We start from the raw sequence: 14740 nt of genomic DNA, 5'->3' as shown, positions 1-14740 counted from the left end.
AAGACAGGAAAGGGGGAAGAGAGAGAAAGAGAGGATGACACACAGCAAAGGGCCACAGTTCAGACTGGAAACCTGGGGTGCTGCAGCAGGGTCTCAGCCCCAGCTCCACAATGTGACCTATCCAGGCACCCCATATATTGTTGTATGAGTAATTCATGTTTACGTGTAATGTTTGCTAAAAATCCATTGTCGGTTTGGGTCTTTTTACGGGCTCTGTGGACAACAGAGTATATCCAGCCTTAACCTTTAAATGTATATTGCAGCGTCTAAGCATTCAACCGTGCTGCTTGGATCTGTGGTCGCTGGCAGTCGTGGTCATGGTCTACTTGTTCTTTGTTCTTTGTCAGTGTTAGACTGAGAGATGAACGTACACAACCACACACACACAACCATACACACAACCACACACAAAGCCTCAAAGATGAGCCAGATAAATGACAAGCGGGGAGGGTATGCTTTAGGGACTGACAGCAACTCTATAGACTTAATTAGGACCAGTCTATAAACACACTTTCTGTCTGTCATCAGATCAAGCTCAGCCATGCACAGCAACGAGTAGCTTTCCTTGAAACACACTGACCCACATTCAAACAAGCACATATACACAAGTGTGCACATATGCACAGACACACAAAAAGGGAGTAAACATTAAATACCCTCACTTCTTCTCTCTCTATCACACATAATCATACATGTACACACTGACTGAATAAGCTCGCTGAGTGAATACATCACAGTATGCTCTGAATACAATGTAATTTAGCTCATGAACAAGTCTCTCATACAAACATACAGCAGCAGCTTGAAAAGAGTCAGCTTTCATCATCATCCATTTAGCAGCCTGGCTGAATCACCCCAAACAGGACATTATTGCAAGGATGAGTGAATGCCCCCTATTACCAGCCTGTCAGCCTGTAAAAGTCCCCCTTGTGGGATTAATAAAGGTTGATTTAATTTGAAATGAGCGATGTGGTCTCCCATGTCTCTTGAGACCAAAGGGGGTGATATTCATCTCTCATTCTCTCTCTCAGACATTTCTTTTCATATAGCCCTCTCTGCGTTGAGTTATTGCTTTGTAGCCTTCTGCCTCCATGAAGATGGAGGGTCTCTCCAATCAAAAAAAGCGTTATTTTATGTACAACCTTCATATTGAATTACATAATATTTGTATACCCTACAAGACATTTGTAAAAACATTCTTCCATTTCCTGTATTTCAACAACAATAAACATGTCTGTACTACACTGGCAGCGAATCATGGTGCTAGTCAACTCCCTGTTGTTTTAGCCCAAAAAAGAAATATGCTGAAAGATTGTGTGATGAGGGTGATTCTCCCCCACACGCATGTGCTTCATCACCTCCCTCCAGAAAACATGAAACGGATGATGAACAGATAAGCAGCTCGGTTCCCAGATGAGAAAATGACATGATTAGTATCAGCTCTCTGTCTTAAAAAAAGGTGTAATAAAAACCATTTAGTAGCAATGAAAGAGGTGATAGGAAAACAAATGATGTGCTAAAAATACAGAGACCGTTTATACAACAGTTCCCCTTCCTGCAGGAGCATACAGCAACTGACTACAGCGCAAAGAATTAAAAAATATGACTCAAACTAAGTAGGCATGCAGGCTACACCTCATGAAACACAGCATGGAGGCTTTTCCACCAGGCTGAGTATTAGTTATCTGTTAATTTAGCAGATTCAGTGTCTTAAATTTGTTTTAGCCTTTTGTGATATGTAAATACATTTGTTGTTTCTCAGTCGTAAATAATAAGATGCTGACATCATACGTGAAACATTCAAATCAATGAGTGAACAAAAAAAACATAATCTCCTTCTGTATTTTTTTGGCATGTGACTGTTTATTTTGTGTAGCTATGGAAACACATGGCAGGCTGTGATGGTGATGGGAGAGAGTTCAAGGACGGGGTTGGCTCATATCAACCCCCCGAGGGAGGTAGTGATATTAGTGGTGGGGTGGTGAGAGAAAGATGGGGAGCCTCCCAACATCTCTCTCTGGGCTGACAAACCTCTCCCCATGGGTGAGGGTGCAAGGCCAGTGCCTCTCAAAACACAGACAATGCAGACACAGAAAGTAAGTGCATGGTCGCACAGAGACTGACTTACTGCGATGCGAAGCAGGGTCCCCTTGACGGCCGCCCATCGGTCTTGCCGGCGATCAATGACCAGGATAAAACCCACGTCTGTCGAGGACAAACTGGAACACACAGAGAGGCAACACAAATGAAACAGTGGTCTATTGTACCCAGCTAGGTGGTTCTTGGGTGAGCAGAGCTTGATTTAACAACATAGTGAATGGTGAGAGGAGATCACACACACACTGCATTCTAGTCTGGAGGGCCACAGAGAGTCATTAGCGGATTGTAAAATAAAAGTACCAAAGTTTGTACTACTTTTAACGACAGAAAAGTCCTTAGAAAACAAGAAAACACAAGAGCTCAAAGAGGAAAAAAAGACAAAATCATACATTTTTAGTTTTCCTTTGCCGTGTGCACAGTGAAACAATAGAGAACCTCAATAATTGTTCACAGCTCGTTATTCTGCTATACTGCTCTTTATCTTCTTTAGACAGCTGGTGTAGTCCATGAAAGGAGATGCTGTCAAACACCTCCAGATTTCTTGGCCATCAGCCTCCAGCCCCCAGTTATCTCTCTGCGCCCCCCTTCCCCTGCTGTCCTCTCTGGTCCCAGGAGAAAGGAGGGCTGTATGGTTTACACACCACCAACAATCAATGAGAGTCGAGACTCCCCATGTGCATACTTGAAGACATGATGCACCTACAGCAGGTGCACCTCAGCAGGACCTTTCACGTAGAAATATCCAAGAAATCCTCAAGTATCTACTTTTATCTCCACCTTTCTGGTAGATCCCAGGGTGCTGTGCTGTTTGAAGGAAAGGGAGCCAAATGCTTAAAACCATCACAGCATGCAGCCTGCCCCCACTGCAGTGCATCTTTCAGCCATCCAATGAGACACTGTGAGCTTCTGGGACACAAGCCTATCACAGGATGGTTGCAGAGTGATGAGCAGCTCTGGTAGCCATTCAGCAGATCTTTACAGATGTGGGGGGGAGGGGACAGGCGCAAAAGGATGCCACTGTCAAGCATGAGGGTTTCATTTATTAGGAAAATACATAATGTTTATCTGTCTGCCTCTCTGCTTTCTCTCGCTGTTACATTTACATTCATTGTGGCACTGCACTGTTTTCTGCACTTTCCCTCCCCTTTCATCTTTTCCTATTCTCTTCCTCCATCATACCCACTTGTCTGCGCTCAATCATATACACAGACTCTCACAGCCACTTGGGCTTTCAAAGCACAAACTGCTTTACATCTCAGCTGCAGAGGAGGAGGAGGAGGAGAGTGGGACAAGAGCTTTTTCCTGCCTCAAAGACATTTACAGCTGCTGAGATGAGAGGGTGGTTTATGGTGAAGAACCAGCACCTGAGGCTGAGAAAGGAAAACCAGAAGAAGCCGATGAAATGGCTCAAAGCGTGTTGTGTTTGTCAGATGACTAGCTATCGCTTGTGTCCCATTTTATTTTCAATAATATCGGAAATATTATAATATTGTTTTGATCAGTTTTTAATTTTGTTGAGACTATGCGTGTATATATGCAGTTGAGCTAACCACAGCACATTTTCATAGATATATACAAAAATATCAATGTTAATTGAATGCATTATACCCATTTTGCTTCTGAAAGAAGTTATTTTGAATTTATAAATTTTTTTTGAGCAGTTACCAGTTTGTATTGTACACAGAAACAGTCTCACATATAATAGTTTAAATTCAAATATTCATTGCCTGGTGATGTTACTGCTGCACATGCTTGAGTGTCCTTATAATAATTGGATTTCTCGGGACAAAGTGTTAAGCTCTGAGTTGTGAAAAATCTCTGCCTGATGGCAATGCAGTGATGAGGGAAATTTGCTGCATGAACGCATATGCAGATATAGAAATACACATACTGCTACACCCCCACCACCATTCCCTCTCTTCTGTAGTACTGAGTGAAGCATTGAAAGTGACTGCTTGTGTATAAGGGCACTGGTATATTAAATTAAAAACAGATTAAATAGCCACGAGTGCAGAATGTGTTTCAATTCTGGGATCTCACTGTCAACTGTATCTCTTTAACATAAGACCAATCAGCAAAACTAGATCCATGCGTAAATGCATTTGCAAAGGAGAGATAAAAAGAGAGAGATAGGAACATGGTCTGACAACGGGAGTGTGAGTGTGTTTATAGATGCAAAGCCTAAAGTAAATGGCTTAGCATTCATAAAACCATGTGAGTATAGAATTAACATTAGAAATGATGTCTGTCATTAATATTGATCCAAAGGTATTTGTTTTAAACAAGCAGCAGCTGTTCAAGGACATAATACAGTTAGTAGGACATTGGCCTCTGGCTGTGGACTGTGTGTCCTGTCGGAGTGTTGGTCCCTCAGGTTGCTCGAGCCATCTGCCTCTGTAATCAACAGCTTGAGGCTCAACGCTATGTCACCCCTGTGGAACCTCAACACTCAGACCATGAAGGAGGTAAATTTAGACAGCCAAAATGGATGATTACATAGGATTTGTTTAGAAGTTAACAGTAAAGTAAAGTAAAGAAGATGGTCAAGATGAAATAGCCTGGGCTTGAAGATTAAAAATTAATAAAGCAGACTGGTTCAAAAGTACCTGACATGAAAAAGTCTATACTGACAAATTACAACCTTACAAACACACATGTATGCTTTCATACAGAGATGAACAGATGTTCGTGTCAATTCATTACACACTTACTCCAGAACACAGCTCTGCTCAGCTGTCCGTATGCATTATTCAGATTCAAACAGTCAGAATCACTGCAGTTTCTATTTTTAAGGGCACATGAGATGGTTTTCTGGATGAATAGTAGGAGAAACTGATGGTTTCATACATTCCCCATCCCCCCTTGTATAATGTGGTCTATCCATGTGTACAAAGACAATATGCAGAAATCTATTAAAGACCCTGGTTTATCAATTGACTATGTTATTAATAAAGGAATCACTCTTTCTTTACAGACATGCAATACACTGACTGTCTCATCCACTGCGCAACTCCTCTGCAGCCTACAGCTTTATGCAGTGAAACTGTTACTAGGTATCCACTGCCACCTACTGGCAGACTTCATACACAAAGGGATGAGGCATCTTCACAAACTCAATTTTCATCTCTTTTGCCTCTCAGACTTCATTATATGCATCTATTTAAGTCAACTTGACCTGTAAGAAACCCCAAGAACATGCAAAGTCCACACAGAAAAGTTTTAAGAGTGGGTGGTGTTACAAAAGTGAGGAATAAGGATAGAAGAGGTAAGAAAGTGGGCGTGAAAACATGCAACAATCATGTTTGTGTGTTTGCATTTTTGTATGTATATACCGGCCAGTGAGGGACTTTACCTGGGAACACTCGTTAGGTAGGTCAGCACGTTGTGAAACTCTCTCTCTGTGATCTCTCCAAACGCAGGGAATTCTGGGAACACAATGATGGGGCTGCCATTGTCTCCTCTACCTCCTAGAAAATAGTCAAAAAGAGGAATATAAATATATAGGAATTAGAGTATGTAAGAATGCTTTGTATAACCTCTTTTGGGGATGTTGGGTATCAGTATAGCACTCAAAATAGAGGCAAGTTTTAATATGAGGCTGACAAAACCATTTAAACTTATCATAGCTTTCATGCCGTCAATCAGTCTGACAAGGAAAATTTTCTTTTTAATGTATTAAAGTTAGGAATAGAGCACCGAGGAGGACAAAACTGTGGCCACATGGGGGCACTGATGATAAAGCTGTATTGGTGATGACTGGAGGCTGTACAAAAATAACTGCAATATCCATCATAACAAATGATATGGTCTCATAACCCTCCATTTTAAAACAATAAACAAACACACATAATAAATAATAACAATAGTAATAATAATAATAATAATAATAATAATAATAATAATAAATCAATTTCTTTAATACAATATAATTATAAATTGCATTATATCAAAATAACTAGGATTTTGAAATAAGAAATCTGTTGATCAGATTTGATTGACAGTGGTCTAAGAACCATCAATATTTACTGATTTAATAAATCCTGATTGGTTCACGGAGGTATGTGACATCCCTTTTTTCCGACAAAGCTCCGCCCCTTCAAACCAGTGACAAGAACACAGAAGATACAGAAATACATGAGAAATAACCAAAACTGTTGTGAAAGTTTGTTTACGTAAGACCCCATCGCTCATAGCAAGAAGCTGATGTGTTTTGAGGAGCTTTAATAAATACATTTTTACACAACTACTAAAGATGGAATAAAAAGTGAAAGAAGAAATGAGAGAAAAGGAGAAGAAACACATCTCTTCTGCTATGTTTGTACACAATGATCAGTGTGGACACCAACACATTCGATCTCACCTCTCATACACGCACACACACACATTTCCTATGTGGAACAGCTGCTCTATCAGCGCATGTGACTGGAATATCAATCTGTCTGCCTTTTCTTCTCTCATCGCTATAGCAACAGCAAGTGCATGGTCATGGTTTCAACGCCTGCTTAGATCTTTGTTCCCAACCGCAACCACAAGGTCACCTCGGGCTGCTTTTACAGTACTGTAGGAATTAATGGATATAATAGGTGTCACAAATATCTGGCAGTCTCTGTGAAAGATGCCCTAAACATCACGAAAAGACACTGGTGGAGATAAAAATGTTTATCGTAAACTGGACATGCAGAGGCAGGAATAAAATTCAAATTAGGTAACAGTAGCAACAAGGCAGTAGGTATCTGAACCAAAACCTGACACAGAGTGAAGAGGAAGGTGACATTTGAATTGCAAATCATAACTGCCAGGAGGAAACAGTTCACATTAACTGTGCAAATATTCTAAGTGGAGTGGTTAAAATATAAATCATCCCTAGGATGGCAGACATGAGAAAGACGATTAGTGGTGTGCTAATGAAGAAATAAACTGACAGACAGAATATCCATCCATACAGTACAAAAAACAGATGGTCAGACAGAGAAAGATAGAGTGTCACCTGAAAGGAAGGCAAACTGCCTCTTGAGGTCAGGAGTGATGTCAGCAGCACGGAGGGGACTGGTGTCCAGCTGCATGATCTCATCTGGAGAAAAGACAGAAATGCAAATAGATTCAAGATTCAAGAACTTTATTTGCCATTTGTGCTTGCACACACAGCAACTCTTGTGCGGTTGTTTGGTCAGAGAGTCAAGTCAAGTTAAAAAGACACACAAGAAAGACATATAAATCTATAAAACAAATACTTCTCTAGAAATGAAATGAAAGTGCATAAAACCCTATATAAAGGGAAAGTGAGGGAATTGTAAATTGCACAAAACCCTATATCGAAGTGTAAATATTAGGGACATCAGAGCTGAAGATGTATAGCTTTCTTTAATTGCCGTGTTTATAACATCAGTTTCATCTGGCACCATCCACACACACACACACACACACACCACACACACACACACACACACACACACACACACACACACACACACACACACAGACACACACACACACAACTAATATAGGAAATATGCTTTGCTGCGCATAATATATAGAGGCAGGGTAAAATCTTGACTTCAATACATATTTCCAAGAAATGGAGACTTGCTGTTAGATCCCCATAGATCTGTTCTGTTGTAGATAACATACAGTACTGAAGAAAATGTACATGCTTCGTCCGTCCCCTCTCTTCTCTTTCAACAGCTCTCCATCCCCCATAGACTCCCTTCATAAGGATTAAAATAATCAGATTTAAGGTTCATTATCCCAGTAAGAGATGGAGATTCTGGCTATCCCAGGGGTCAAACTGGAGGTTGGGCCACAGATACTTATATAGCAGCTCAAATAGCATAAAATAACATTAGTCAGCGACTTTTTGGCCAGGTAACAGACTGTTTACCTTTGTATATCATAACATGTTAGGCATTGTAACAGTAATGTGAAAAAATACAGTAGCCTATATTCACATTGCAGTCTTAGTGGTAAGACCAAGCACAAATATAGATATTTACTGACAAAAAGAATGTGGAAAAGAAGTAGGTTACACTGAGAAACAGCTGTCTGCCAGCTGCTAGGGCTCATAAATATGTAATAAACATAATCAGTCTCTCTACAGTATACAGCGTATATGCATTGACTTGTATTCAAGGAATTTCTAAATATTGCTTGTTGAATGAAAACTGGCCAAAGTTCAACTTGAAAATGAGACCTGCGAAAGGGCAAAACAGATCAATAAAGGAAAATTGGAAAGTGCAGTTCTTTCCTGCAGGATTATAATGTTACAGCTTTGCTCTCAAACACGCTCCATGTTTACATAAGCTAAAAAGGTACACATCATATTATCTTACATTTAATAAAGTAATTTTTTTAAATTTAAGATTCACTTTATGGTCTGCTGTTGTGAAAATGTGTCTGTTTACATTTGTGGAGTGTATATCATCCTCAAAACACACACATCACCCCTTTCTTCTGATATCCCAGAAGGAAACTAAATCTATACGCTTTGTGCTGTTTCATCAGCTTCATGGTTCATTGAGCTAAACTGCTGTCTGTTATCAGTTTTAAATGTAGATGTCATAGTGTGAGGCCTGAGGGAAATAAGTAGGTTAATCGGATACATTGTGGTCAGATACTGCTGTAAGATAAAGTAAGGACCCGCTCCCTCAGGTGATTACACACTGATGAAAACACACTTATATTATATTATATTCTAGATATAGATCCTCCTAATTGTTACACACTGGACCTTTAAGATGACTTCTATCAGGGCAACTCAACAGTATGAATATCAGAACCTGAACAACAATTGCCAAGTTACTGGCCACATTTGACAAGCGGATCTTTTAAGATATATTTTATACCTGGTTCCAGCCAAATGAGGATGTGTAGGCGTCTATGTCATTACAGCTAAGAGACCACATTGCTAGACAGAAGCTCTGGCCTCTTCAGCTCGTCATTAGTTTTCCATTTTCTGTATAAAAGCACTTCCAGCCCACTAAAATGCCCAGGGCTAGAGAGCAGTCGTTCTTCTGCATGTAAAACCAGAATTCAGTTATTTTAAAAATGCATGAGAGCCTCTCTAGCATCTACAAAACTGATGATACTGTGCTTCAGTTAAAAATAGAGTGGATGCACGAAAATCCAAGTGGAAAATGAAAAGGAGGGGCATCTAGTGACCAGAAAATCCGGTGAATTACGGGAAGGGAGTGTCTCACAGTGACATGCTTTATGCTTTCAAACATAGACTGGTAAGTCAACGTAATAGTACAGAGCAATGTCGACTTTTCATTACAGTCTCAGTGACTTTGTTTGCTCTGTTTACTGAGGCAAAACATCACTGACATCCTGGAAAATGTGTAATTGTCAGTGTCTTCCTGAATAATTTTTTTATTTAATATTTGTAAAGTGTATAACCATTCATTTTAAAAGTATATGTATATAAAAATGTTATAGCTTTTATAGTTTTATATTAATTTAGGGAAAGCACTCACAGTTTTTACCTTTGCATTTAAATTTGTTATACTACCATTACAAATAGTCCCCTTACATACAAATACATTTCTGTCCCCCTCATTTGTTTTGTCTGATTATTTATTCTCAACTCTCCAAAATCAATGACCAATCAGCGATTATACAAAAAAAACATAGTCCCAAAGAAACAAGGATATCAACAACTAGACTGACAAGATGTAGTTGAATAAACAATCTGTCCTAACAACTTCTCCTGTGTGGCACCCTACCTGCCCTGTGTCATCAGGCTCAGAGCCAGGCCAAAACATCCACATCATAAAAAAATATCCATCATGGAAGTCATTCCCCTCTTCATCCTGTATGTTATCATGACTGTCTGTCTTTGCAGGCACAGTCTTTTTACTCAGAAACCTCCTCTGAGTCCAGTTTAAACAAACCAAAGAGGCTTGTTGTTACTCTTTGTTTGGAGACCTATCAGGTGACTTGGCCTTAGGGTATCAGTACTCTCTCTCTCTCGCTCTCTCTCTCTCTCTCTCACACACACACACACACACACACACACACACACACACACACTCAGAAACTGTTTGGGGACAGGATTCATTCAAGTATGTCGTCTGCCTTTTTCATTTGAGACCAGCTGGTGCCATGCCTGTTGTGTCAAAACAACATTAATCAAAGATTTTAGCTAATCGGGGAACTTAAAGGATCATACCAGTGTTTTTGTATGTGCAAGCCCCTTGATCACTGTAAATTACAGTTATCTTATACTTTACACTACTGTTGTCCATTTTACATTGCACATCACATGATTTAAGGTTGCTTTTCTACCTTCATGTACCTGTAAGGGGTACTTTATGTTAATAACAGTGTGTAGCCTACGGTAACACAAAATTGTGAGTAGTGACTAAGGAATGAATGAGGATAGAGGACTCTTCAGTAGATCACACTAAGTTACTAGAGAACAGACCGGGAGATACTATTAATGAACAATTAGGTAATGATTAATTCATAAATATCTATGAAATGACCTACTGACCACTTTTTTCAGGTCTGTGTGGGTGTGGTCTAATCACATAAGCCAACAACCCCTAAAACTGTCATCAGACTTTGATTCAATTCACCTCAAACCGACGAGAAGAGCACAGACGAAACAGCATCAACAATAAACTCTCTGTTTATGTAGGAGCAGAGCCCATCGCTAAAAGTATGAAGCTGATCAATAAAATTTGTTTTTAGCACCTTTAAGTTAATGACATCACTATGAGAACAACAGATGAGCCCTTGGTGATGTCACAACATGTTTGCCAAGCTTATGACATCACAAATGCCTGAAGCAGGTGGTTTTAAATCTTGCAGGACAGCAGGAGGCCGCTGAGGTGACGCATAGATCGAGGTGCTATTCAATTACACTCAATCTGTTTCCTCCTCTCCTCCACTGGGACTGTATATGATACGGCAATGGTTGCACTAGTCCATCTATTATAAATTAAAAGCCCACCTGTAGCTGGACAAACATTATTGATTGTGCACTCCATGGTCTGTGCCAGTTTTTGTTATAATTTGGAAAAATTATCTGACCTTAGAACCAAATTTGTTTTGTCTCTTTTATTCTTACCAGACCTATAGGGAATAGAGTACTCCGTATCAGCCTTTTCCTCTATTGATTGGATACTATTTCTGACATCTGCATTTAAAAGATATTGATTAGGTACGACTGACTGATATCCACACATGTTATTTGAGACACAGCTTCCTTTTCCTCTTTTCTTTCAATTTAACCTCAAGCAAGGGTGTGCACACCAAAATGGCGCTCAAAAGAAGTCAGGCAAGTGGAAATGAGACAAGATAAATGACCACATGTGTGATGTTTGTAACTTGGTAAAGCAGTTTTGCCATGTTGATAATGGCCACTCACTGCCTGAGGACACGCTACAACTGTCTAGCCATCTGCAGAGCGCTCAGAGGCACTCACACACTCCTCGTGGAATCAAGTTCACACAGAAACCTCCATCAGTTTCCACTTTCTGAACTCACTTACTCAACCAGCCACACCTTGCCCCCAGCAACTCCCACACACATCAAATCAAAAAACAACCCCCCACCCAGGCCAGCAATAGCTGTACTTTGTTTCCAGAAAGGGGCTACTGTTACTGAAAAACCCCCTCCTGGTAGGTTTAAGTTTCTGTCACTTTTGGGTCACATTTTCTCCTCCTTTCTTCCTATTACTTTCAATACTTCCTTCCATACTTCTACTCACAGTTCACACAGTATTATATAATTGTTAACAGCCCCTCTGGCCATTAGAATGGGAGAAGATGAGTTTCAGATACTACTTTATTTCTCACGAAAGAGAACAGATAGTGAAACTACTTTTTTCTAATCTCATGTCCAGTCATCAGCAAGTATCACTGATGTCAGTAAAGTAAAAAAAAAATAGCATTATCCATGTATTGTTGTCTCTGAGTTGGTCTAAATGAAACTCAGTCTATGTATATTGACACACACAGACCACATCCTCCCAACAGGAAAACAAGAATTATTAAGCTCATTAAAAATAAGAGCTCAAATTACTTTTGGTGTTTGTTTTACTCATATTTTTCTGCATTGTATGACATGGTAGATAATTACAAGATACCAAAATAATTGTTGTTTTAACCTCACAATAAAAATGACAAATGGAAATATTTCCTTGCTATACAAAAAACAATAATTTAATGAAACCATTGCTTATGAGAATATATACAAAGCTTGAAAAAACATTGTTCCAACATCCCCTACATACGTAAACACACATACATACCACCTGCTGGTTGAGGCGCTAATGTTCTTTAAAAGGCTTAACGATGGGGATTAGTGTCCACTCACGCTCACGTTTGTGGGTGATGAGTCAAACATTAGTGGGTCAGAGTCACACACCTGGACTGCCTGCCACTACTGACACAGATTAAACAGGACTCGAGGAGAAGCCTGAAACTCTGGTTCATCAGGCCAGAATGAATGGAACAAAAAAAAAATATAAAACTGTTGGAAAAAGCGGGTTATTTGATTGTTAATGACTTAGAAATAACTCTTTCACCCAAACTTTTTTTGTGGTCCAAGAAAGCCCAAATTATTCTATAAAATATTTTGTACTGTGAGTAGTGAGTGCACAGTTGGGGGTAAAGAGCAGAGAATGGGGTGTGCACCCACAAACAGAGAGATGGGGGAGGGCAACAAGTGGGGATAAGGGGCTTACCGTCATGGTCATGGAGTGACAAAGACAGAGCAAAGCACTAAATAGGGCTGAGCAGTGACAGATGAGTCCCTAATATCAAGAAGAACACCAAGGGGTGACAGGGTTCAGATGAGGGTTAAAAAGGGTTAAGGTGATGGTTAACATTTATGCTGCTGTGCTGGGTCTTCAGTAATACAGTGGTCTCTTCCCTAAGCTCATCAAAACCTTTTTATTAATACATTTACCCATGGTACTGTATACTAAATATAGTGCAGTAATGCATCACTGTTGATCATTATCACAACGTTATCTATACCAGACGCCACATTCATACACAAAACAGGACACAGATGATCTAATTCCTCTGTGAATTACATTGTTTTTATTTTCTTCTTCTGCTTGCTATAGATTCTCAAAAAAAAACATCAGGTGAGAGCAACGGTAGAGGGGCAGGTGAACTCAAACAGAAGAGGGCAAGTGGAGGATGTGCTGGTAAGATATCAGAACCAAATTGTGGTTAATATAATACGGGGGTAAACTGCCCATAACACAAAACACTGTAAATACAGCAGGGTGAAAGAAAGACTGCGACAAGGGAATAATCGTTTTGTGATGCATGCATAAAAAAGATGAGAGAACATGATAAAACAACCGACACCTACCACACAGCCACTGGCAGTAGCGAGAAAATCTGTAGTATGTTTGCACCTCCTCCAGAGAGATCCGTACATGATCCCCACTCTCCTCCACTGGCCACAAACACACATCCAACGTTCCCACCGTCACTTCCTCTTTGACATCTTTAGTTTGATCGTCCATCTCTACTCCTCTCTCTGACCCTGAATCAGCCTCTGTCTCACGTTCCTCTTGAGTTTGACTCCATCCATCTCCTCCTGGACTTTCTCTCCCCTCTCTTTGCTCAGCACTAGTAAACAGAGAATCTCCGTGTCCTGTTATCACAAACCAGTCCAGCTCCTCTCTATCTGAGCCTGCACTCACCTGTCCAGCTAAACTCAGTTCTGAGTCCACTTCGAAGCAAAATCCAGAGTCTAACTCGACCTCAACATCCCTCTCCATCAAAAAGTCAGAATCTGCCATCTCCTCTCCTCCCATCGTTCTGTCCCAGTCTACTTCTGGTTCGCGCCTCTCCTGCAACACCTGTTCCATGCAGCTCTGCAAAAGGTATCACCGTAACAATTTCCTTCTCATTCTGACTTCACCTTTCACCAGTCTCCACATTCAGCCTCTCGCTCTCTGTCAGGCTGCAGGTGCTCTACAGCCCGCAGGACTTCACTCAGTAACTGTGAGGACTTCCTATTGCAACCTCAGGTTATGTTTCCTGCAGACAAAAGCTACAGTGTAGCACTCTACCCCACCCTCCCTGCTCACGCAGCCACTCTTATCCCTCCCCTAAAAGGACAATTACCTGACCCCTCCCGGTTGGAAAGCAAAGCCTCCAACCTGCTAATGTATGACTTTGTCTGACCTCTCAAAGGGATCCAGTTCGGATTCTGTAAGACTTGTCAGAAACAGAAAAAAGTCATGCATGTTTTTATGTCATGCCATGTTGTGTCACAGTGGTTAGGTAGGAACTGCAGCTCCCAGCCCTTTGCCCAGTGCTCATTTACCTAGTTTAACAAAGGTCTGGCTCCTCGTCTGCCTTATCTCAGGAGATGTGGACCAAAAGTACAAAGCCTCCATTCTGACCAGCCCATTCAAACACTGCCTGCATCCCCATTTAACCATTCACAGACTATATCTATTCAAAGACCCTATTCTTGTTTACACCACTCAAAAGACTCCATTCTTACAAACTCACTGAAAGACTCAATTCTAATGAGACCTCTCAAAGAAAGACACTGTTTCTTAACAGAATGTGGCAATTTAGATTCCATTTCAATGAGTTGTATAAAAGATATAATTCAGCCAAAACAAGCTAATAGACACCATTCTGTCTCCTGATCTAGCCATTAA

General features: G+C 40.4%; 1 protein-coding gene across 11 annotated transcripts in view; it reads right to left on the bottom strand.

Annotated features, from left to right (window-relative positions):
• The window catches only part of mcf2lb (mcf.2 cell line derived transforming sequence-like b), a 31894-nt gene that overhangs the window by 14211 nt on the left and 2943 nt on the right, over positions 1–14740 (bottom strand). For 4 of the 11 annotated variants that reach the window (XM_051404570.1, XM_051404571.1, XM_051404572.1 and 1 more), the window contains exons 1-4: positions 13429–14063; positions 7088–7171; positions 5453–5567; positions 2129–2219 (exon numbers count right to left, since the gene is read on the bottom strand). In XM_051404570.1, the coding sequence (XP_051260530.1) occupies positions 2129–2219; positions 5453–5567; positions 7088–7171; positions 13429–13933 (795 nt within the window). In that variant the 5' untranslated portion in view covers positions 13934–14063. Of the gene's footprint in view, positions 1–2128; positions 2220–5452; positions 5568–7087; positions 7172–9818; positions 9917–13428; positions 14064–14740 lie in introns of those variants that run through there. The other 7 variants (XM_051404573.1, XM_051404574.1, XM_051404577.1 and 4 more) reach the window with 4 other exon arrangements.

Source organism: Dicentrarchus labrax, unplaced genomic scaffold, assembly GCF_905237075.1.
Source record: "Dicentrarchus labrax unplaced genomic scaffold, dlabrax2021, whole genome shotgun sequence".
In the NCBI taxonomy this organism is placed as follows: Eukaryota; Metazoa; Chordata; class Actinopteri; family Moronidae; genus Dicentrarchus; species Dicentrarchus labrax.
Note: the sequence above shows the minus strand (reverse complement) of the source record. Positions and strands in the feature narration are given on the sequence as shown.